The 23,314-nt window shown below is 38.6% G+C and overlaps 6 protein-coding genes and 1 non-coding gene across 13 annotated transcripts; 2 read left to right on the forward strand and 5 right to left on the reverse strand.

Moving 5' to 3' along the window:
• Positions 1-6: 6 nt before the first annotated feature.
• On the reverse strand, positions 7-6,423 carry LOC122575183 (TATA element modulatory factor). Of its 2 annotated transcripts, none has more exons than XM_043743795.1 (11): positions 5,990-6,423; positions 3,499-5,468; positions 3,315-3,416; positions 2,935-3,204; positions 2,516-2,854; positions 2,188-2,400; positions 1,963-2,109; positions 1,476-1,868; positions 1,180-1,417; positions 971-1,094; positions 7-888 (listed from the first exon to the last, which is right to left on the reverse strand). In XM_043743795.1, the coding sequence occupies exons 2-11, from the start codon at positions 5,454-5,456 to the stop codon at positions 602-604; spliced, it is 4,071 nt and encodes a 1,356-aa protein (XP_043599730.1). In that variant the 5' UTR covers positions 5,457-5,468; positions 5,990-6,423; the 3' UTR covers positions 7-601. The 2 variants fall into 2 exon arrangements, with proteins under 2 accessions (XP_043599730.1, XP_043599729.1); XM_043743794.1 differs by having other exon boundaries at positions 3,309-3,416.
• Positions 6,424-6,637: 214 nt separating this feature from the next.
• Trnai-uau lies at positions 6,638-6,730 on the forward strand. The gene is given in 2 exon segments: positions 6,638-6,675; positions 6,695-6,730. It is a non-coding gene; the product is annotated as a tRNA-Ile (tRNA).
• On the forward strand, positions 6,717-9,630 carry LOC122574655 (IQ domain-containing protein K-like). 5 transcript variants are annotated; one of them, XM_043742480.1, is made up of 5 exons: positions 6,717-6,836; positions 8,519-8,824; positions 8,927-9,063; positions 9,139-9,268; positions 9,372-9,599. In XM_043742480.1, exons 2-5 carry the CDS (start codon positions 8,558-8,560, stop codon positions 9,597-9,599), a joined length of 762 nt encoding a protein of 253 aa, XP_043598415.1. In that variant the 5' UTR covers positions 6,717-6,836; positions 8,519-8,557. The 5 variants fall into 5 exon arrangements, with proteins under 5 accessions (XP_043598415.1, XP_043598417.1, XP_043598413.1 ...); XM_043742482.1 differs by lacking the exon at positions 6,717-6,836 and adding an exon at positions 7,210-7,289; XM_043742478.1 differs by lacking the exon at positions 6,717-6,836 and adding an exon at positions 8,118-8,278.
• On the reverse strand, positions 6,974-8,353 carry LOC122574656 (uncharacterized abhydrolase domain-containing protein DDB_G0269086-like). The gene is made up of 3 exons (XM_043742484.1): positions 8,299-8,353; positions 7,997-8,218; positions 6,974-7,566 (listed from the first exon to the last, which is right to left on the reverse strand). Exons 1-3 carry the CDS (start codon positions 8,351-8,353, stop codon positions 7,193-7,195), a joined length of 651 nt encoding a protein of 216 aa, XP_043598419.1. The 3' UTR covers positions 6,974-7,192.
• A 16-nt stretch (positions 9,631-9,646) lies between the features above and the next one.
• LOC122574654 lies at positions 9,647-17,422 on the reverse strand. 2 transcript variants are annotated; one of them, XM_043742477.1, is made up of 10 exons: positions 16,691-16,987; positions 15,594-15,810; positions 15,294-15,464; positions 13,872-15,113; positions 13,240-13,476; positions 12,284-12,455; positions 11,755-12,112; positions 11,214-11,559; positions 10,178-10,402; positions 9,647-10,100 (listed from the first exon to the last, which is right to left on the reverse strand). In XM_043742477.1, the coding sequence occupies exons 2-10, from the start codon at positions 15,807-15,809 to the stop codon at positions 9,708-9,710; spliced, it is 3,360 nt and encodes a 1,119-aa protein (XP_043598412.1). In that variant the 5' UTR covers position 15,810; positions 16,691-16,987; the 3' UTR covers positions 9,647-9,707. The 2 variants fall into 2 exon arrangements, with proteins under 2 accessions (XP_043598412.1, XP_043598411.1); XM_043742476.1 differs by lacking the exons at positions 9,647-10,100; positions 10,178-10,402 and having other exon boundaries at positions 10,825-11,559; positions 12,790-13,476; positions 16,691-17,422.
• A 1,066-nt stretch (positions 17,423-18,488) lies between these two features.
• Positions 18,489-19,395, reverse strand: LOC122574559 (myc-associated zinc finger protein-like). The gene is made up of 3 exons (XM_043742264.1): positions 19,303-19,395; positions 18,872-19,177; positions 18,489-18,779 (listed from the first exon to the last, which is right to left on the reverse strand). The coding sequence occupies exons 1-3, from the start codon at positions 19,312-19,314 to the stop codon at positions 18,675-18,677; spliced, it is 423 nt and encodes a 140-aa protein (XP_043598199.1). The 5' UTR covers positions 19,315-19,395; the 3' UTR covers positions 18,489-18,674.
• A 1,212-nt stretch (positions 19,396-20,607) lies between these two features.
• Positions 20,608-21,174, reverse strand: LOC122574533 (cuticle protein 38-like). The gene has a single exon (XM_043742220.1). The coding sequence runs from the start codon at positions 21,109-21,111 to the stop codon at positions 20,782-20,784; it is 330 nt and encodes a 109-aa protein (XP_043598155.1). The 5' UTR covers positions 21,112-21,174; the 3' UTR covers positions 20,608-20,781.
• Between the last annotated feature and the right edge of the window lie 2,140 nt (positions 21,175-23,314).

The following is a 23,314-nucleotide window of genomic DNA, read 5'->3' on the forward strand; positions in this document are numbered from 1 at the left end:
ACACAATAAATTTTTTTAAATAAATTACATCGTAATTCAATTCTATATTACAATATCGAAAACTTTAAAATTATATTACATCTTATATCACGTTGTTTTCCTTAGTCTATCTGTATACAGTGTACATGAATGCATGCACAATGATTAATTCCAACGACTAATCAAAGAACCGACCACGGTGACCATGGCGATATACGTAAAATTTTACATTTCATATATTAGAACTTTACATAGCGTTAAATGTTAGTTTGTAAACTAACATGATTATTAATTATTGGAATTCTAGGGCAATGAATTGTCTGCAAAATTTATCAAACCAAAGGTCTCCAATTTCCCATAAGCATTCCATGTAAAACACGTATAAACAAAATTTCATTTTGTTACTCCATGGAATTTCAAATCTCTTGAAATAATTTCACATCAGTCTCTTGCTACGTTTTATCTTTTTTAAACGGCTTCAGCAACTTCGTTGCTGTATAATGTATAGTATCGTTGGCAAACTTATCGCCGAATCTATATCATCGTAAATTGTTAATTATGTTATGGTTCTATATCTATATTATTGAATCAACCAATAAACAAATTTTATTTATAAAAAGCTTCAGGCATCTCGCTTCAAAAGCTGATCAATTTGAGTTTTGTACATCTCTTTGACATCTTGTAGGTCCAAACGTAGTTCCTGATTCTCTTCCATTTTTTCACCGTACATTTGTAATAACGCATCATATCTAGTTTGTATTTCTCGTAAACTTTCGTTTAAAACCGCAACATCCATAACCTTAGCATTTAATTCTTCGATCTTCAAAGTTAATGTAGATAACTCTGAATTTAACACGTCTCTTTCTATATTACGCCGTGATAACTCCCACTGAAGTTGTTGTATTTCACCTAAAAATTCAAGCGAATAATTGATACTATCAAGTAGTTAAATCAAATGTACTTTATTATTGATAAATATTTAAATACATACCATCCTTTTGCTTCAATTGAGCTTGTAAATTCTCAAATATAGAAGTACTACTAGAACCCGCTCTGATAGTGTCGAACGTCATTGTATAGCTTTCAGCTTTATTTTCGGCAGTAGAATTGTACAACTGCAATACGAAGATAAAATTTTTTAATTCAGATTCCGGTAAAAAGAGAGAAACAATAATCACACGATATATGCAAATGCACTACCGGCCAAATACTATCTATGGTATTCGCAGAATCCTGTTCTATGCTAGGGGTAGGACTAAGTCGTTCGTTGTCTTCAATATTTTGTTGTTGTTCTGACATTGCATGATTTTTCCTTCTTTCTGCGTCTGTAGCTGCTTTTTCTATAGATAATTTATTCTCTAACGCAATAATTTCTCGTTTTAACTCCATTATTTCCGAAGTATGAGATTGATCGAGGCTTTCAATTGTTTGTCGTTGCCTGAAAAAAATTATGTCCTTATCGATTTTCCTAGAAAGAAAATGTTAATTTTTCTTACCTCATATTTTGTTCAGCAAGCTTATCCTTTTGTATTACCAACTCATCATACAATTCTTGTAACCGCATTCTTTCGTTTTCTTTCGCAGTAAGCTTAGCTTCTAATTGAGACATTTTAGATTTTAAATTAACATTCTCTTCCTTAAGATAACGATCTGTTTCGAGTAAATTTTCTATTTTTGTTTGCAACTCGATATTTTTGTCTGACAATGTTTTCTCTTGTTTCATAAAACTATTAGTTTTGTGTAACAAATTTGCTTGGAGCTGTTCCAGTTGTCTCAGTAAAGGTTTTGTGGCCGTTGATACAGATTCTGAAAGTTCCTCGCTTCTAGCTTCAGCAGCTTCTAAACGCTTTAGTAATTCGCTATTTTCGTGTTTCAAAAATTCTTCCTTTCTATATAGAATATAAGAGACAAAAATATAAACGCATTAAGAACTATTTGATTCTAATAGCAGCTAGGAAATTATATCTTTTATAGAATATTTACTTGACATGCATTTCCTCAGATTCCCTTAATTTGATTTTCAATTCTTCTACTTGCACAAGTAATTGACATGATTCTCCAGCATTAGTCGTTGCTTCCTTTAACTCTGATTCTGTCGCAGTCAAAATTTTCTTCGTTTCAGATAGCTCCCTAAAAATTAATAATATGCCAATTATACGCAGTTATAAATTGTACATAAACATTAAAAATTCTTTTATATATACTAACGTTTTTGTAGTATCTAAATTCTTTTTATACGTTTCTGCATTCTGTATCGCATTTTCTAATTGCTTTTGTAACGTTGCTACATCTTTTTCCAGTGTTTTTGTTCGTGCTGTTAACGAGTAAACAGCATCTATCTGAGATAATTCAACTTCCTCTTTTGCACGCAATGATCTTTTTAAACGTTCTAATTCTGAGGTTTGTTCTTCTATTTGCTCTCTGTAAATGTTTCATATTGTGTTACCTTTTAATTACATTTATCATCTGTTTCCACTTGTTCTTTTATTTTTATAATGGGAAAGAACAAAGGGAATAACGAATATTACTTACGTACTTTTGACTTTTTATTAAGGCATCATTTTCTTTTTCTTTAACTCGCAATTTTTTGATAATGTTACTGTGTTGAAGCTGCTGTTTACTTAATTTTTCACCTTCATCTCGAAGTTCCTTAATAATTTCATCTTTCTCGGCATTCAAAGTAGACAGTTCTTGAGACGATAGACGCGTAGCTGCTTCTACTTTTAACTGTTCCAAATTCTTTCTTAGTGAATCTCGTTCTCGTATTGCTTGCTGAAATTTTCTTTCTAAGGCAGATAATCGTTGTGTATATTCGTCAGTGATTTGATTTATGCTTTGGCTCTGTTCTGCGTGTTTTTCAAAGTTATCAAGTTGCCTATGTAAAATATAAAGCGCCACAGACATTAAACGGACATTATACGTTGTTTGATTATCACGTACTTCTTGAAAACTTACTTCTTTAAATTATTATTTTGTTCGTGTAATTCCATATTCATTCTACTAACATCTATGAGCTTCGATTCCCTAGCTTCTAATATTTCCGTCATCTCTTGTATACGTTTCAATAATTTTTCTATCTCAACGTTCGTTTCGTCAGATCCTACGCTGATTTCGCTCAATTCCCTCGAATGTCCTTTAGTTTTTAATGTTCTCATTAAAAGATCAGAACCTCTTGTTGATTGCAATTTCTGCCGCGATTGTGTCGAACTCGAATCACCATTTGGACTTTTTTTAACAAAAAATTTTGCTATTATACTCGGGAGAAAATTGCTTATAGCCATAAAATACATGAAGTTAAATTACTCATAATTACTATCTTACAGTCATACCTGTACCTGGATATAACTTCGATATCGCTAGAAGTAGTGGTTTCTAATTCATCACCACTAGTGTGACCACTGGTTTGATCTGAACCAATTTTAATTAGATCGGACCGACTGTAATAAATGGAATCAAATTTATATCCTTCAAGTAATTAAGTATAGTACTAGTACTACGAGTTCCTTCCGGACATAATACCTTTCTGATGAAATAGGTGAATTTTCTCGAGGCATTTCCGTGCCTTGTACTTCTGTTTCGATTTCACCTGCTTTTTCGATCATCGCATCTTCTAACATTGTCTTTACGTAAGAACTAGAGTTTAAGGGTGCTTGTAAAATTCTTTCTTCTGATTTATACTGTGGATTTTCTTCTGAACTCCCTATCAAGGTTCCTTCACAACTTGAGTCTGTTGAAATCAAATGCTGATCTGAAATTTCTGCCATTTCTGATTTAAACGGATGAATAATTTCGCTGGTAGAATAACATTCTGTTTCTGCAGGTTCTATAGTTGAATTCATTAACCGATCGAAACTTTTTCGATCGGGTTTGGATATTTGACCTGCTCCATCAAAATATTCTGGCTTACGAATCGGTTGCGTTGTAATTGCTTCAATCGGCAAATGTAAATTATGCTTTTCGGTTACAGAATCTAGATTCAAATTTAGTCTTGCATCTGTGCTAGGTTTTTTCAATGTTAACTTATCATCTGAATACGAATCCTGCATTTTTTCACTTACTGAAATACTACTAGAAGTTTCCATTTCATTATTCGCTTGATCTTTCTGCTGATGCATTTCTAGCATTGTTACAATTGTACTTTCTGATGCAGAAGTATAAGAATCTTCTGCCAAATTTGTTTCGTCTCTCTCATCATCAGTGTAAGGTATTACTTCTATGCTTTCTGGTGAAGTTTTTATTGAATGGTTACTGGATACATCTTTGTATAAATGTGATCCAAGACCTTGATATATATCTGTTGATGGTGTGCTATCCATACTGCTCATACATAAATTTTCGTGTGATGTTTTGATTTTCTCCATCGGAGGTTCATACAGAGAAATATCAGAAGGCGATGGATTTATTTCATTTTCTTTATTCATAATCTGTGGGACATTGATATCATCCCAGCAAGGGGTCACCGTATCATCCCTATCTAAAATAGACGATGAATCAGAGTGTCTTTGCTCCATGGGAGATAAATAAGGGCTAGTATCGCTTTTCCAATCTTCTAATACTTCTACTCCAGAACTTGGAGATGTAACCATACTGTCTGGTAATACTTCTATCGACTCTGAATTAACTTTGGTACCCTTTGCAGATGGGCTACCATCCAATTCGGGAGTTGTAGTACAATCGGTATTAGATCGAGAACCCAGAATTTCAATGCTCTCTGAACTCTTTTTATCATTTTCTGGAGATACAAAGGATAATTTATTTGATGTAGAGACAGGTGAATCTAAATCATGCTCACAAGTTTCTTTTTTTTCAGATTCTAACTTTTCATCTTCCTCCTTAACATCAATATCTTTCTTTTCCTCTGAAGAATATTCAATTATTTTAGGACAATCATTAATCCTATCATCTTTGTCAAAAGTTGTACTTGTATCAATTGTTTCAGTTGGAGGAAGTTGCTTTAATTCATTGAAATCAGATGTATTTGAAACATCTTGGTTAGGAACATTATCGATCTGATCATTAGTATTCTTTTCTTTGTAATTTTTTGCTTGTTTACACTTTTTCTTGGGACTCAATGGTTTACTTTTATAATCTTCTGAGAATGATGACGAAGATACAAGCTTTTTGATACTTTCGGTGGGTGTACTTTGCAAAGACTTAGAATGGATAATGGCTTTAGCATTTTGTTCTGGTTCATTAAATTTAGGTGATTCAAAAAATGATCCAGTAAAACTGCCCCATATACTGCTTGTGGCTTCTTGTTTAGGTGCTTTAGATTTATCATGATGTGGTTGTACATTATGATGAACATCACTCTTTATCCCCCATGATGCAAAAAAATCTGTTGTATCTTCTGTGTGGCTTTCCAACGATTTCTGATCCTCATCTTTAATATCTAATGCTTTATCAATTGTCTTTTGAGCTTCTTTTAGCGCAGACTTAGCCAAATTGGCAAATCCAGTGGCGTCAAACCAGCTCATTCTTTATTATATCTAAAAAAAAAAAAAAAAATATAATCATAATGGATATGAGTAAAAATGATTCATGTTAGAACAAAGTATTTTTGTTAAACATCGATTGTACTATATAAAAGTGCATGAAAAATTAATTTTATTAAAAAGAAAACAGAGCAATATTTAGAGGTTAGGGTGTGTACGATGATGTTTATAAATTACATTTAACATTATTCATATATTATGCATACATAGACTTAAAAATCACCGCACAGTGAATTAAGAAAAAATTAGAGAAAAGACGATTCAGAGATAATAATTGAACCAAAATATGATGGGAAGTTACTGTTTGCATTTTAGTAACGAAAATTTATGATAAAAAAGCAAAGGACTCTGTTTTTAAGAATTTATTGCATTTGTTTTTTTAAGATTATATTAAAATTATTAGGGTCAATGTATCAATGTCATTTGCATAAACAAGATATATATTGAATCCTTAATGACAATAGCAATGCGATGATTAAGAGCAAAAAATGCTGTTTACATGTAGTTTTACTTACTTGCATATCGCTTTAGAAGTTTTTTACAATATATAAAATTGGTGAATCACAAAAATGTAAAAAATTAACTGTAAAATATTCTTGAACTGTTGTTACTGTATACCCGTACTAACTGTTATATTGGAACAAAAATACCTATGTGCGCATGGTAACATGTTATGTAAATGTTTCTTTTGCACATAATTTACAATTGACTTTGTCAAAATTTATGTACAGATGAAAAAAGCAGAAAACATACACATAATTCAATCGATATACTTATGGACAACAGTACACTTGTACTCCACTTCTTTTGTGATATATGATTTTAATATTTTTATAACAACCAAAATATTCGATGTTTTTTTTCGAATTTTTAATAATGCATTAACTTATTTGACGCGTCAACGAAGTGCTCGCTACGAGCTGTATTACCATCGCACATGCACACGTATGCATAAGCATATATGTAGTTTATCAATGCTTTCAATCATAGAAAATCCTTATTTTTACAGGACCAGCATGTTCTATTATTAATGCTTTTTCTTACAATATCATAAATAGCAGATCATGGTTAAGCAAACGCGATGTTTTACAATATAATATTTTTTTTTTCAATCCAATAATAAGGGTACCTAAAATTGTTTCTGGAAAGAAATATTTTCAATCGCTCCAGTGGCGCAATTGGTTAGCGCACGGTACTTATAAGACAGTGAATCGTGAGCAATGCCGGGGTTGTGAGTTCGAGCCTCACCTGGAGCAGTTTTTTTTTATTTTTTAAATTATCCTTTCTTTTATAAATTCATTGCGCATCGTCAATTATTACGATTGTTACGAACATATTTTCGACAAAATTAAATACATAAGCGTAAGTTTACGAGTAGGTACATCGTATTATAAAGAAAATAAAATTAAAGAGAGTAGATTATTTACAAGTTTCACTTACATTTATTAGTCTGATTTTGTTTTATGAAAATCGAGTTGGCAAGTACCACGCGTCTAATTCTGAACAAAGTTTCAAGCCAAATACAAATAATGCGGTGGATGCTAATATGCTTCTAACAAACGAATCGTTTTTTAAAGCACGAACGATACAGGAAAGGGAACAAGTACAGACGTCTTCGAAGTAACCCGAACCCTTATACAACAAATAATAATCTGCGGCCCTTTGCCTTTCTTCGAGTTTACGTTTTATACTTTCTATAGAAATAATTATTAATTGCTTTAACATTTAACATTGATAAGGACAGTGGATAACAAAATATACTTGCTTCGCGATATACGCCGAGGGCAATGAGGATCACACTCATCTCGAAATATCGTAAGTTCTTTCTCATCGATAGTATCGTGCCTCAACGGTTCTCCATTCGGTTTTTTAATTTTTTCACGTTCTAATTTTTCAAGTTCTAGTTTTTTACGTTCTAATTTTTCAAGTTCTAGCTTTTCACGTTCTAATTTCTCATGTTCTAATTTTTCGCGTTCTGGTCTCTCACGTTCTGGTCGTTCACGCTCTAGCCTTCCGCGTTCCGAAAGTCTGGCTGCTGAATCTTCTCCTTCTATGTCTTTCATAGGTTCTCTTACAATCGCCTTATCCTCTCCTACGTTACGTAATGATCATATCATTAAAATGTGTGTTTTGCATTCAATTAATACTTTCCTGGAATGTTTTTAATTTAATATATCTTACAACTAAAGGTCGTAAGTAGGAAACACGATGAGTCACATTTCTCGTCTTTCACAGAATATCATTTTTAAGATTCAATATATTGTCGATCAATTCTATATAAAAATTACATTACCATTTCATTCTGGGACACTAATATAACAACTAAATTAATATTATTCGTTTCTTCTAAAGCGTTGTGAATGTATGATCTTTGTATTCTTAAAATAATTCATTAGGTTATTTCCTTTCTGAATTATTCCGTATTAAAATAATCTTTTCTTAGTCACCAAGCGACATAAATGTTAGAAAATTAATAAGAATGGACTTATCATATTCGTACTGCGTGGTCCTCAATTATGTACCTTCAGCAGCCCACTGCGTTGCAGATTCTCTTTTGACTTTTGTGATCGAAACTTTCGAAGCATCCTCTTTTGTGATGTCTGTTACTATATCTATGACCTTTCCATCTGCCTCTCTCCTATAACGACGACCTACATCGCGAGCGTCTTCAAATTCTACGTCTTTTCCCAAATCTGCTTCCTTTGAAGGAAAATATTTCTTCGAAAGCCATGGGGCTTCGGTGACTGAAAGCTTCGTCAATTATTTTGGAGCAGTAAGATAAGCAAAAACGTTTTAAACAAAGGGTAACATATATGAATTGTACTTGTTTTTTTCAATATGGCCTTCACCAAGGGACACTGTGGCTCGCATATGGGCATTTAGATTAATTTAAAAAATGGTTTTAAAGACTATAGCAGATAGCCAAAATTTCCATAATCGGACTTTCGATCGAGAAATCGATCTTGTGACAGTTTGCTACCGCGTCATTAATGTTTAACAAATGATTTTCGTGTATTCAATTATCCTATAGCTTCTTTGCCTAGGTTTGCAACATTCAATGGCCGAACAGGATAGTATCTTTAATGAAAATGTGTTCGACGTCGCCGAAAGGAAATTGCATTCGTGAAGTGAATAGAATATTGGAAGCATCAAGTTTGGTTACTTGCGCGATATCAAGTAATTCGAGTTGTCGTGGCAAGGATCTTAAGGAAGAGGAGAAAGTAAAAAGTATCATCCAAGAAGAGGATGATCTATTGCCTTCGAATTATCTTGATAAAAATATTTTTGGTTTGTTAATATCTGCATTGGAGGAAACGCTTATCGAAGCATCTGAACAGAACGTTCTTTGGGTATTGTAGAATTCTTGATTCGATCTAACAATAATTTAAAGTTGATATTTAAACAGTTCTTATGACGTATTACGCCTACAAGAAATCGGTAAATTATCATAGGTCCAGAAATGTCGTTTTAACGGTCTCGATTATATCGCGGAATTTTTATGGAATCGGAATCCACGTCGTCCGAAAATATATACACCGCCTTTAAATGTATTTGATATACCGCTATTTAAAGAATATTTACGTTCACAGTAAGCGAAAGAAATTGACATTTATGTGGAAAAATTGATAATTTTATGCTTTTTTTTCATTAATTTTATCTGTAGTCCTAGACCTTATTATCCAAAATCGTGGTTATGGTCTGAGGATGAAGCGGCGTTGCACATACAAAAATATGTTCGCGGTTGGCTTGTGAGAAAACGTGCGAATGTTCAAGAAATGAGGAAATTTTGGAAGGTTGATAATTAAAACAGGAAGGTGGTTCTTCCTATGTTGTTCTCCATTATTTATTCTAATATTATATTACAATTATATTGATTATTTTATATATTATCTGTAGGATATTGCGGTCAAAAGTCTCTTTGGCAAAAAGGAGATTCATTCTGTACAGTTTCAAAGACTTTTAGGTATGTTTTACTACAGATTTGTAGCGATAATGATATTAATTGATTTAATTTGCTTGCAGGTAACAAACAAGACGATACAAAGCACGAAACAATCGAGGAAGACTTCATTCGTTGTGAAAAATACCGGTCGTCGCACTCATATAATCCAATGCGAACATTAAATGAAAAACGCACGTTTTAAATCTAAGGTCATATGGAGAAATTCCAATTAAAAAATACTTAATCTTTATTATTAGATTACAAGATACAATGCACATATTGAATCATATTCACGATGCATCCTCCTGCTTAATATTGTTGTATAAACTAGGACTTACTGGGTTTCCTAATCCCACTTTTATTTCAACCGTAGGAGTTTCATTTTCTTCAGCAACTCTATAACTTTTAATGCCTAAAGTACTATATACAATTTTTAGTTTTAAATCATTAGCATCTTTTCCTTGCTTCTCTATTAATATCTTTTTCAAAAGAGGGGGAAAGTCAGTTGTTTGTGGCATGAGTCTTAGCTCCGGTACTTTAGTTTCATTTATATATTTTGCCTCTTGATCCTTGGGAACCAACACATAATCTGGTTTATAGGTTGCTCCATCCATCTGTACTAGCGTAGGAGATTTTTGACCTCTGAAAACTTTTTCCACCAATACCATCACTTTCCGTGGGTCCTAAACGATGCAAGTCTACTTTCAATAATCTGTCTATATCATTACATTGACAAACATAATAATAAAAAAAAATGTACATGTATATGTTTTGAAGTATCTGGTAACCCAACAACTTTCAGTATCTTCATGTAAGATACTTCAGGATATTTTTGTTGAGCACTTCGTATCACGATTCTGCCTACGCCATGGTTCTTCAAATTTCCTAATATCTCCCATAGTGGTTTGCCCTTAAAGGTATGTGTCCGACCAATATATTTTATCACCATGGTTGTTTTGACTAATTTCTCCTTCGCAGAGATGAGGTTAGGTTTCTGTCTCTGTGTTCCATCGGTCAATATTACACCACGTAGCGGTAAGTTTAGGAATTATATTCAATTTTATTACCGAAGTTGATGAAATCAATACGTGTAAAAAGATTTGTTTTCGCAATTTTTCTTAAACTTAGACTACTTAGACTACTGCTTCGATGCTATTCAATTCAAATTTTATATTAATAATATTAGTATAGTGAGACTAATTGATATAAACGACATTATATTAAGAATCGACTTGAATGCCTGTGATTGAAAAATGTATATTTGCAGAAGCCAAATATACGTATATTAATGAAATGTGATATTTCGTGGAGCGAGTGTATTATTACAATTTATTTTAAATGTTTGTTTGTTTAATGGAATGAGTTGTAGGAATGTGAAGTAATGGAGTAGTATGATAGAGCGTTAAATATGATTACATAGTATTTATTAGAGTTGCATAACAAAGAAATTGCAAATAAAATGCAGTACTAAACGATCCGAATGTACTTCGAATCACGTTCAACGAAAAGAATGAATATTATTACATCTGACGTAAGATTATCAATCAATACAAAAGAATAATTAGAATTAATTTACTTAACAATCTACACATTTTTATAATACATTATAAATATTATATATTATAAAATCCTCGAGTGTCTGTGTTATAATCGATGAACAACGATGTCGTATTTATCATTGGGATCTAGAGCGTAAATGAAAATGAAATAAAACGAAAATCGAATTAAGCAATATAAATAATCATAGCGTCGAGGTAGCGAATGATTTCTATCGTGATGCATTAATAACGATTGATAATTTGTTGGATCCAATCGAGATAATAGGAAACCCGAGCATATACTCCAGGAACGCCAGGTTGTCCACAGCCAATTCCCCATGACACGATACCTGCCAATTGCCAACGACCATTCCTTTCACAAACCATCGGTCCACCACCATCACCTTTGCAAGCATCTTTTCCTTCTTCTCCACCAGCGCAAATAAATCCAGAATGCAAGTTAAAACTTGGACCTAATCTCGTTCGTCGCATTTGCTGTTCGCAGACCGGGTTGCTCACCACAGGCACGTCGACTTCTTTCAAGATATTTTGGTATTTTCCGAAATCGCCAAAAGCGTCTTTGCCCCAACCGGTTGTCCAGCACCTGTTTCATGACGATAAGTTAGTGGAAAGAAATCGTAGAGATGCATTTGAGAAAGGGGGAAATTATGATACAGTGACCGGTTGTAAATAGAGATATCTCTGAATTTGTAAATTCAACTAATTGTACTAATTATATATAGTTGAATTTTTACTTATTTTATACGTAATTAATAAATTATCGCTAGCAAGTACCTACCTGCTTCTGATGAAATCGTCACGTTTGTCCGGCAAACAAGCAGGACTAATGTGTGGATTCTTCTGAAAATCTACATCGTGATCGATCCTTAGTATCGCGATGTCGTTGTAAAGAGTACCGGCATAGAATTCGGGATGTACGTGGACATTGGCAACATCACGTTCTATGTAAGGATAGAATTCAACGTCGTGGTTTACGTCCCATTCTCCCAGTCGAACGCGAAGATCTCGTGCTGCATAGGTTTTTACGCAATGCGCTGCTGTGAGAATATGTCGAGGAGAAACGAGAGTACCGCCACATACGTACACGCTTTCCGTTGGATCTTTTTTTAATATTGCCACTTGCCAAGGATATTCACCTATCGAAACGGATTAAATTCTATTATTGGTTTCGCGCGACAAACGAAGAAACGTCGAGTCAGACAGCATAAAAATCAGCAGATCAACAGAAACAGAGTTGGCATGCTTTTTCCATGCCATTCTCGAATGCAAGGATCGAAAGAGCAACGAAATAGACGTTAGTTTCTCACCGAATTCAGAGTCACCATCGACGTAAGAGGGTGTCTTGATTCTTCCATTTATTCCCTGAGTATATCTGACTCCACATTGACCTGGCCGTGGCTTCCTTGACGGTTGTCTTTGTGAACAACAGACGTAGCCAGGGCCGCAAGCTCGAGAGGAACTGATGCTTAGATATTGTCTCTGTCGAGAAATCGTGATTTTCGTTTAAAAATATCCGATCTCCGCCACACCAATTGAGAGTCAACCCATTGGTATACTAATTTTTTCTCCATCGAACTATTACTATTTTTCGACGATCTTTCCTTAAGTCTACGGTACTCACTTAGGATTTCATTCATTGTGAAATTCCGAACTTTAGAAAGAACGACGATTAACGATCAATGTGCATTGTCCGTGTAATGGGTTAATCGCAATTGAACTGTACTTATTAAGATGGCAATTGTACGTACAGTACGCACAGTTCTTCCCCATCGTTATTAACATTCGACTGCAATCAGTACACGCCGATACTTACCTCCGTTATATCTTCTGGTAATTGGAAATCGCGCGTTGATTCTACGTCACGCTTTCTTCTGTTCGGAAACGAAACTTTCCCAGCGGTTCTTTCTTTCGGAACCGTTCGTCCATTCGCATCAACAGCGTCCGTTTTACCATTGCTACGCGCGTTACTACGATAATAGTCGTCGTAATCATAATCGTAATCGTCATCGCCGTCTCGATAGTAATCGGAATATTCGTGGCTATAGTGAGGTACATGGTGACCCGCGTAATGATGGGAAGGATAGTGAGGTTTCACGTAATACGGTTTCTCGTGAAGCTCGATAGGCTTGGAAGGATAGTAATGCGGCGCATAGTTGGGCCCGTAATTTTCGAACAGCGTTTGCTTCTTGTGAGAGAGCAGATGACCGAGTTTCTGCACGATATTTCGATTAGGCGTTACGTGAAAATTTACAAACGGTTTTACCACTTTGTCGCCGTACTCGTCTTTGGTGAATTGTACAGCTAGCAGAGGATTCACGGAAACCAGGCCTAAATTTATGCCTTGATCGGCGGAACCGTACCCTGCGTACGGGTTTACCAGGTCATTACCACCGTAAGGATTGATCGGGTACGAGCCACCGGTTTGCGGCAGACCGAAACTGATCCCCCAGGTCGGCTTGAGGTTTAATTTCGAAGAGTCCAGATCGCTAGCATCGAGTCTCTGCAACCAGAGAGTCGAACAGTCATGCGAATAGAGACCGAGTTTCCGTATTTTCATATTTCTAATATGTTTGATAGTTGATTTTGTTGGAAATTGCGACGTTAAAAACTCGCGATCTGTTCTATTCGAAACGAAACGACGACGACAATATGTACGATTATAACGCGACTATTTCTACGACACTGTGTTTCATAACTATAAATCCACCTTCAAATTTTCAGGATAACACTCGACAAGATCTGATTAGTATCTGAATCATCAACGCACTTATAGACACAAAGACTCGTTAATTTAATAAAACCTGAAATTGTTTATAAATTTTAGGTGGTTTTTATACCTATGAGTTGCAGTGTACTTACGATCTAGAAAAAATAACGAGATTCGAACACCCTTACCCCTTCTCCGCTCGACTTCTTTCTGCCTTCGATGCTTTCGTCACTAGCTGCCTCCCTCTTGTTCCTTACGTTCACTTGCGCCTGCTTTGGTTGTTCCTCTTGAGCAGAAATTTGGAAAGCGTTCGAATCGACTTCACCATTCTTCGCTATTTGCACGATCGCGGATGTTTCGTTTGCGTTCTTTTCTGCCGTTGCTATTGCCTCGGCTTCGATATTCTTGTTCAAATTACGGGGATCAATGGGTAGGAACAAGTCGTCCTTACGTCCTGCGTGCTCGCTCGGACATTGGTCGTACGGAACACAAACGCAGTCTCCAGAATATCCCGTGGAAAAGTCATTTCTAAAGTCATTACTGTTACTATTTCCATAATTGAAGCTGTTAGTTGATCCAGCAGCGATATAATCGTTAGAGGAGGAATGAACGGCGTTAGAAGAAACGTAATTGGCCGCAGTGAAGTATTTGCCAGGCTTGTAGCCTTCTGCTTTGCCGTAGGTGAAATCTCGCGTTGGTTTTTCATAGACGGGGTACTTGTCCGCGTAGCTAGTCGCCAACGAAGAACCGAATGCATTTGCATCGTTACTCGAGCCTTTCACTTTGAATGCCTTTTTATAGTCATCCAGATCTTGGAAATTACCACCAAGAGCTCCAGAGTTAGGGATATCGTAAGTTGTTCCTATATTTCCATAACTGGACCCGTAACTGAGAGATGCGGCACCTTGGCTAATCGGATTCGCGCCAAATGTTGGTCCACCAGCTATTGTTGCGCCAGCGGCGCCATCAGAGTGGTGATAATGATGGTGGACGTGTTGTTGAACCGCGTCAGAACCGATAGATGGTCTCAACGCTATTTGTTTCTTGTCGATGAACTGACTGTTGCTCTCGAAGTCGAAACCTTCGTTTAGAGATCCTGCCTCGTAGACCGGTTTCGAGGAGAACGACGAAAGGCCGGGTTTTTTAAACGCCGGATAAGAACCAATTAGACTGGGCGAAGGTCCGAACGATGGGGGATGTGGAGCCCCGCCGACTCCGTAGATCACTTCCGGCGGCGGTCCAGAGGAAATGAAACTGGATGATGGTGGTGGTCCTGGTCTCGTTGCTGGACTGTATGGTCGTTTTACTGGAATGGCTGGCAGAGGTCTTCCAACGGGTTTGATGGTCACGGGTTGGGCGTAGATTATATCTTGAGGATATATTCCGCGATGAGGGGAATAATACGGGCGACGTCCCTCGACGTTTTCACACTGCGAGATATTAGTATTTTATTTATCCATCCTATACCTTTTATCGAAGAGAACGTCTTATGAAGGAAAATAGATCGCAAGTGACCTTGTTTTCGCGATTTTTGCATTTCTTTTTCGCTTTAGATATACGCGATAAAGCAGCTAGAAGATATTGAATCGATCATTCTACTTTGCACTCACGTTCATTAATCCGAGAGAACACAACTTGTCCCTGATGTACGTCCGAGCAATCGTCTCATTTCCCAATTGCAGGGCGTTCTTTACCTCTGGGTCTGCGTACAGTTGATCGAAACCTTCGATATTGCGACCTTGTCGATTAGAGACAAGAATTTCATCGACCACCGATTCCACCTGTGATAGAAACAATTGGTTCGTTATTTGAAAAAATGAAGAATCTCTGGCTGTATTAACAAAATTTTAAATTAACAAAATTCCGCAGCAAGTAAGATTCGTTACGATGGTCTTAATTTTGCTATTTACCGATCGCTGCTCGGTAGGTGGATCGATGATTTCTATATTCGCGTTTGCATCTAAGATAGCTCTTTTATCTTGAGTCTCTCCTGCGCCTTGATTTTTGGATTCACTGGCCGATATCGCGTCTTCCGCTTGCCATGACCATTCAGGGTTGTTCACTGGTACTTGCGTGGCAAAAGTATGCACCACTATCCCGAGTAACCAAACGAACCGCAGCATCATTCTGAGGGAGGAAATCGATGGAAAATCGTTATTGATTCACGTTCAAGCGCAATTGTAGAGAATGTTTGAATTGGAGAATCGCTTCGCGTCGAAAGTGTACTTTGTCTATCCCTAATTTGTTTTAGTTTGCGAGAAGAATTGTTTTTTTTAATTGTTATTACTTATTAATAATAAAACTATCATCAACACTGTAAGCTTTATTTTTTTATGTCTGCCAAAAAAAAAAAAATTGTTCTTCGATGATTACACACTTTTTGGGCTGGTTCTGTAAGAAAGATCCAATGCGCTAAAACTTGAGAGCAGTTTCGTTGCTCGTAACGCAAAACACGAAAGGGTTAATTTAACATCGATCGATATTAAAGCCGCGTCTAGTCACTTACCTCGAGTTTCTAGGAAAAAGTATTCGGGCTTGTTGATCGTGATAATTAGACGGCGATTCGAATAGAAGAAAGTGCCACGGAAAGAGCGAGATGCCGGTGAGTCGTACGAAAGACTCAAACAATAGTGACGGTCGACCGACAAACCGACCAACGAAAGCGAGAGGATGTTGGGAGAAAGTCGCTAAACTGGTCTTTGCGCGATACTCCTATACATCTATATTAGCATGTGTCTTTCAAGTGGGCGTTCTTTCGAAAATTTCGACCGCGGTGAAAGTTGTTACGTAATACTTGCTCGATGTAAACAATTTGCTTCTCGTCTGTTGAATATTGAACAGAATATCGAAAAATTTGGTCGAGAAGTCGAGAGTATTATTACGTCGGATGAAAGTGCATTGAATTTTATAGAACTCGGGTATAAGAGAAAATGAAAGAGATAGAGAAAGTCGTGGCTATAAAAATTTGAAGGAACAAGAAAAGAGGAGACCTGTTTAAACTTCTTACCTTAGACGTTATCGTGTTTGTTGCGATTTAAACTTATTGCCACTAATCGAAGATCTTTATAACCGGCAGTCCGACAGGGAATGTCTGCGATGCGTCGAGTTTTGCTCTCTAACCAAACGCTTTCTCCATGAACGAGGTTACTCTGCGCGTTCACCGATGCCATTCGTATCTTATATAGACGTCCCTTTCGGAGATGCTGAGACCCAAGCAAAAGAAGTTACGGTGGGGTATGCTTGTGACTCATAGCAGCCGGACATCCGTTTCGGATAGGTTCCTCGAATTATATTGTACTCTTGTAGCCAACGCTCGAACAAAATTCCCGCCACACGTACGACGGTAGTCATAAATCGTTTGTTCTCTTACTGTTTAATTTCCAAGTTATAATTACGTTCTAAATGGATCTTCTATTAAAGGAAACATCGATGAATAAAAATCGGAATCGCGTGTTCTGTGATATTTCCTTCTTGTAATTTTTTTGATATTATACGGGCATGATCCTGTGGGAATGACGTCGATATATCTGGAATCTGCGTCGATGAGAATTGAATCGATAATGAAGGAAAAGAATAACGATAGGATGCGTAGATGCAAATTTATCGATCGATCGGGGTCGAGACACGGATGACGCGAGGTAGGCAGCATAGTTGCGTACAAATCTACGCAAGCACATTGAGTAACTTGGGATTTTCGTTAATAGACTTGCGTAATGTTGACCACCGCGCCTTCTCCTTTAAAAACGAGCCGACCTTAGAGTTAAGCATGGTTCTATTCGGTCAATTATAATTAAGAAATAGCAAACAATTATACGTTTTTTTGATGCTTGAAAAACGAATTAAACGGTGATTCGAGCTGTTTGATTTTAGTTAATCGTCGAAGGAAGACGACAAATGATTGCGCTCACACTGTTACGACGTCGAAAGGTCCTACCATCAAATGGCAGAATTTGATTCGAGTTTTAGTTTATAAACTCAACGCGTATTTACGATTTGGTGAAAAAGCACGGAATACGTTGCGGTTATAAGAAAGTCGGTGGTTTCTCTTCTATTCCGCGACGATGGGAAAGTAAACGAACCATTGGTCCAGAGCTGCAGAGCGTTGCGCGTTTTGATGCTTCGACTTTTTAATACGTCTGTGATGAAAAAATTTGTCAAGCCCATAGTTACGTTCGTACGCCTCCACAACGACCATTTTCGTAGCAGGTTGTTCCATATTGCGCTTTCAAGATCCGGGAGAAAGCGTTCCTTGCTTTACCCAAGTCCCGTCATCGATTTGATAAATGTCGATCGATGAAAAAGATTGCTCGCCCATTGTTCCGTTAGAATTTTCCTCGTTTCAACGATAGGAAAAGTCAAAGGCAGGTTGGTTTGCGAGCAACGGTGAAATGTCGAGTACGGATACGGCACTGTGCAGCATCGAGCTGTGTTCAGTTACGCAATCCGGATTTTCCACCCTCTGTCGTAACCCTGTGGGTTTTACGCGTGCCGTCGGCTGCAGTGAAATCGCCATTGAATTACGTTCTTCAAGAAAGTTTCTGAGAAAAGCAACGAATCGAGGGAACGTTCCAATTATCGTAGCTTATTTACACCGGCAGCAACAACCGGTAATAAGCGAGTAAAGATTACGAATTATGGATTACGTATGACGGTCAGAGCGTATTGTCATTCCTTGTGCATCGTCTTCGTGCGGCGGTGGAAAGAGTTTCGTTGGCGCAGTGAAAGCGGCTTCTATTTTCACTTTCGATTTCGATTCACGTTTAAGGAAGCGAAGGAAGGGTACAGATACTCGGACAAAGTTTCGATTTTATGAACTGATGTGTATTTGAAACGAATTAATGTTACGTGATTCGAGTGAATTTATCGATGCACGATACATGGAGAGGAGATGACTGGTGAGAAGGGAAGCCGTTTTCTGCATGTTGGTACGTTAGAGGATGCGTTGTTACCGCCTGAATCCCAGAACGAACGATGATTCACGATTCACGACGTCAGTAGATAATGCGATATCCGTGCTGTTCGATCGAGTAAGTGGAAGGTGCTGCTGCTAGTTCGAGCGGCGCCAGCGCTGGCAACGCGTAAGCGTACGCAGACACCTGGAAAGAAATCAAAGTTATCGCGAGCGTGTGAGAGATACTCGAAACGAACGGCTTATTAGCTGCTCGGTCGAACATGGAGTCTTACAGACCTGTAGAGGCGAGAGAATGGGGGCCGCAGCTACGGAGGTCGCTAGAGGTGCTACCAGATGCGATAGTTTCGTTGTCGAGGCTGGTGTTTTTATCTCGGTTATCGTAGTGAGAGCCTTTGCGGATGCGGGAGATCTTGCTGCAGCCAATGACGAAGGTGGCGAAGTTAGTAGAGCCGGTGCTAGAGCTGGTGCTGGAGCCGGTGTAGGGGTTGGTAGGGGGATAGAGTCGGCGGAAGTTTCCTGTTTGGCTGTCGATGGAGATGTTGGAGCGGCGTTAGCCGCGGCGACCGCGACAGCTAGAATAATCTATAAAGATTCGGGAGATGATTCTTTTCTGATAGACCAAGACGGTTATGATTCGGTCAGTTTTTTTTTTTTTTTTTTTTTTAGAAAATATTAATTAATTACGAAGCTCGGAAAGCTTTACTCACGAATTTAAACATGACGAGTCCGAGCTTTCTGTACACAGGCTTCGAGATGCTGCTTTATTTCTGGTCGAGGATCGACTCGAACCTCTCGTACTTATAGAGATCTTGGAGGTGCTGTAAAAAGGAAACCCGTCCCTGTCCGCGAGTAGGGAACGCAAGTCCCTACGACTTTAGGGGCGGGACTTATTCTGTAACATGGCTTCACCTTGAACCTGCATGAAAAATCTTACGGAACGTTCTTTTCCACTACCAGCTCGATAACCGGCGGTTCACCGAATAAGCAAAACTATCTTCTCGCATATATTCGAACAGAATTTCAAAAATATATAAAAATGAAATCCATCGAAATCGAAATACAGACAATGAAATGAGGTAAAAGCTTTTGTTCTGATGCTTAATTTATGTATATAGATTGGCACGTTAAAATCGAACGGTGACGTGCTCGCGTATCGTCTAATTTTGCACCAAAGAAATCTTCCACAAAGAGCGATGAAGGAAGAATAACATTGTCAAGGAATAATAGTCGGAACGCAAGCTCGGGGATAATGAATATCGTCATGTTTATATCACAGCGAGCACACCAGTTGTATACCGGATTGGTTGACACAAGCGGGCGAAAGCCCCTGTGATGTAATACATGGTCGTCGAGATGCCATGAAAATTCTCTTCCACTATTATCCGTTTGATAATACAAATCGATGCATTGAATTTGTTGCTTCTATATCAGGTTTGTTAATTAAACAGCGTGTTTTTAACAAACAGGATAACAAGGTAACAGGATGTATCCCTTTAATCATTTTATTGAAATTGTTGGAGAATAAGGACAATACAGATATAAATTTTCACGTAAAACATTGTAACGATCGCCTTGCGCGAAGAAGGGATAAGGGCGTGCCTGGTTGGACGACAAAAATCGGGTTTGCGATTGTAACCGGTTCGCAGGTCGATCTGCGTACTTTGCTCGTCCTTAAACTCGAGGCCAAGCAAATTTCCTACCGAGGAAATTTCTCTCATATCGACGACACTCGCTCCTTCTGTACTTTCCGTTTCTTTATTTGAATTCATTCCAATTCTTAACTTGTTCTAAAATCTTTATCAGATTGCAAAACAAATTAGTCGATTTTTGAATCCAATGTTGAACTCGTAGAATAGATGGTGGAAAATGGACCGTGGTTAGACGCGACGAAAAAAAAAGACAGTTTCACGAAAGTAGCTGTATAAAATAGAGAAGAATGCGAGCTACAAGTAGGAACTAGGAGACGAGTCATTTGACGAAACAGTGATAAAGGAAAGAAAGAGACACGAGCGTTTAAATTGAAAATTAGCAAAAATTTATTGACGATAATTAGCCGACAGCGTCGATCTTCGAGTCATGTCCGATGCCGGATGGAACGATCTCGTTATCGACGTGATCGGAGAGAGCACGGTCGACTAGAGCGGCTGGAGATGTGGACCCGTTGTTTGATCGTGGTATAGCGCGGTTCAGTATGCGGCGACGACCGGAGCGTGAGCGAGGACGGTTGCGGCTGGTGCAGCAGCGACGATGGGTGCGGCAGTCTTGACGACGGCGGCGGTGGCCACGGGAGCAGCGTAGTAAGGAGCTGCGGCGACTACCGGGCTCTTGACGGAGACTTTGTAGGTGTTGGCGTAGCTGGTGGCGACGGGCAATGTGTGGGCGACAGCGAGTGGTGCGGCGGCGACGAGCGGCGCAGGATGAATCGCTGGTGCAGCCAGGAAACCTGGTGCAGGTTCCGGTGCTGGAGCGGCCAAGGCACAGGCGAAGAGAGCGAAAAGAGCGACGAATTTGTACATGGTTGCGAAGGTAGTTGTGTCGTTGCTCGATCAAGAGACTTGGAGAAGCTTCGTGCTATAACAGCTGAGATCGCTGAGAGCAGAATGATGCTTGACAAGTCGAGTTGCTGCCCTTTTATTCCTCCAAGTTGACCTCTCCCACCAAGAACGGGTGTTTCGATCATGCACTTACACACAATACCCACTCCAGCCGATTCGACTAGTCCTGAACGAGATTATCCTACCACTCTACCCACTACCTTCGTTACTAGACAGATTCAGGGTCCTTTCGTTTCGGCCCGCACTCCATGTGGGGAGAACACTGTCAAGGACTGAGGATCCTGATCTGGATCCGCGTGCAACGTACTCGAAAGACCCCGTATTTTTTTCGCGTTTTCGTTATCGACGAATACCATCGACCCTATGCCGATCGACACTTTCTCTTCCTTATCGTTTGCACGATGAGCGTATCCTATACGCATGCACCTATGTCCAAGTTCGAATCGAACAGATTCGAACGAGTCCACCCTGTACGAAAAGCAGTGACTGTATCCGCCGATTATAGGATCCATCGACCATATCTATAACGAGCAAACACCCTTCGTATTTCGAGATAATTTCAGTTAGTTAACCGACCGTTCGCTAATTAATATACGCGAATCCCATCCCGTAATCCGGTCTCTATTTCCACGCTAACGTAACCCACCTGTACCGATCGAAGTTAACGCCGATGCCGATTACGTTATACAGGCGTGTTTACTTCGAACAGCAATGCGATTGTGTAACAATTGGTAAGCCGTGTTTTAACGCCCACTCCGCGAGCTACCGAAACGCGTCGCGACGCAGTCCGACGTGCGTCGCGTCGTTTAGAAGGCCTCTTACACCAGGCTAGAGACAAAAGAAGCGGGGATGTTGTGACACCGTTTGCGAAACCGAACGACCAACTCGATTCCATAAAATCCATGCATGTGTTCTCGTAATTCGCCTGGCGTTTGCTTCTTCCCGGAACCAGTTCACCTCATCTAAATCTTTCCTTCCTTTTCCTCTCTCTCTCTCTCTCTCTCGCTCTCTCTCTCTTGTTCGCTCTCATCAATCTTTCTCATTTGTCAACGACTGCCCGCCGACCGCGTATTTCGTAGCAAGGTCGCGTTTCGTAAACGTCTCTTTACTCTGGTGAACGCCATCCGACAAAGTTCGTCCTCCATGAGCTTACGCTTTTTTTCATCTTTGATACTTGTTTCGACCTTCGCCGACCGCGCTCGTCCATTAGGTTTTGGTTGGCGTAGAGAACGGTCGATCGTCGGAGGTCGAATCGGTATAAAAAATGGTCCGATACGAGATCGCCGATAGCCGTGAGCCTAGCAACGCCCAAATCCGGAAGGCCTTGGCCTCCCGACAGATATCGTGCAAAGACTTTCGGATTACGGCACCAGACAGGATTTTCGAGACTCTCGATTGGCGTCGTTAAAAGTTAACCAGTTCTTGCCGATGGGGGATGCTTCGCTATAAAAGTGACCGCCGTCCTCGAGGTTCGAATCACTCGAGGTTTATAGCGATCGCGGATAATGTCGCGTTTCGCGCGAGTATCCTACTTTGGCGACTTTGTTTCTTGCTTATCGTTTGATCGAAATAAGCCGGTGATCCACCATTGCACCGCTTTTGACGTTTATCGTCGTCCGAAATCGCGACAAGTACGTGTTCGTTACGACTATCGTCTGTCATTCTATATAGACTGCAGAGTTACACCGTGTTAGGTCAAATCCTGGTCAACTCGACAAACAAATTTCCAAGAATCGATAGTAACAGTCTATTTTCATCTGCTTTGGTTATATTTGCACGTTCGTAACCTGTGTTTGTCATCACATGTTCGATACAAATACTTACGGTTACATATTAGATTCATGACTGATACGATTTTGCTGGCAAATTAGCACCTGTACAACACAGCAGTTACGTGCATAAAAAAAACGACGTATTATATGAGATCGCGTTATGACTCGACTGGATTACTAAGAGCACGAGACAGAAATAGGTTTTCAGAACTAACGAAACTGCTGTTCCGGGTAATTATACAGTTCCGTGACTTTTCCTCTTATAAAATTAACATTTTCAAGATATTTTCTAAGCAAATATTTTTCAACTTTCGCGTATAGTTTTTAGGTTTGTTTCAAATCTCGCTAACTCGATAGCGACGGACGAGTTTAATGTCGGTGAAATTTCAAAA

This window comes from Bombus pyrosoma, linkage group LG14 (assembly GCF_014825855.1).
Source record: "Bombus pyrosoma isolate SC7728 linkage group LG14, ASM1482585v1, whole genome shotgun sequence".
Classification (NCBI taxonomy): domain Eukaryota; kingdom Metazoa; phylum Arthropoda; class Insecta; order Hymenoptera; family Apidae; genus Bombus; species Bombus pyrosoma.

Bases quoted from the DNA above. Each gene is read 5' to 3' on its own strand.
- LOC122574656 (XM_043742484.1), bottom strand. From the start codon at position 8,353: ATGCCCATATGCGAGCCACAGTGTCCCTTGGTGAAGGCCATATTGAAA. The intron at 8,219-8,298 runs GTACAATTCATA...CGAAGCTTTCAG, and splicing joins GGCCATATTGAAAAAAACAA to TCACCGAAGCCCCATGGCTT. The intron at 7,567-7,996 runs GTACATAATTGA...TACGTAACGTAG, and splicing joins AACGCAGTGGGCTGCTGAAG to GAGAGGATAAGGCGATTGTA.
- LOC122575183 (XM_043743794.1), bottom strand. From the start codon at position 5,456: ATGAGCTGGTTTGACGCCACTGGATTTGCCAATTTGGCTAAGTCTGCG. The intron at 3,417-3,498 runs GTATTATGTCCG...CATTTATTACAG, and splicing joins TCACCTATTTCATCAGAAAG to TCGGTCCGATCTAATTAAAA. The intron at 3,205-3,308 runs GTATGACTGTAA...TGTTAAAAAAAG, and splicing joins GAAGTTATATCCAGGTACAG to TCCAAATGGTGATTCGAGTT.
- LOC122574559 (XM_043742264.1), bottom strand. The intron at 18,780-18,871 runs GTCTGTAAGACT...ATTTCTTTCCAG, and splicing joins CCATTCTCTCGCCTCTACAG to GTGTCTGCGTACGCTTACGC.
- LOC122574533 (XM_043742220.1), bottom strand. From the start codon at position 21,111: ATGTACAAATTCGTCGCTCTTTTCGCTCTCTTCGCCTGTGCCTTGGCC.
- LOC122574654 (XM_043742477.1), bottom strand. From the start codon at position 15,809: ATGATGCTGCGGTTCGTTTGGTTACTCGGGATAGTGGTGCATACTTTT. The intron at 15,114-15,293 runs GTGAGTGCAAAG...AATATCTCGCAG, and splicing joins GTTCTCTCGGATTAATGAAC to TGTGAAAACGTCGAGGGACG. The intron at 10,101-10,177 runs GTACATTTTTTT...TGCATCGTTTAG, and splicing joins ATACTTCAAAACATATACAT to GACCCACGGAAAGTGATGGT.
- LOC122574655 (XM_043742480.1), top strand. From the start codon at position 8,558: ATGAAAATGTGTTCGACGTCGCCGAAAGGAAATTGCATTCGTGAAGTG. The intron at 9,064-9,138 runs GTAAGCGAAAGA...TTTTATCTGTAG, and splicing joins AAAGAATATTTACGTTCACA to TCCTAGACCTTATTATCCAA. The intron at 9,269-9,371 runs GTTGATAATTAA...TATTATCTGTAG, and splicing joins AAATGAGGAAATTTTGGAAG to GATATTGCGGTCAAAAGTCT.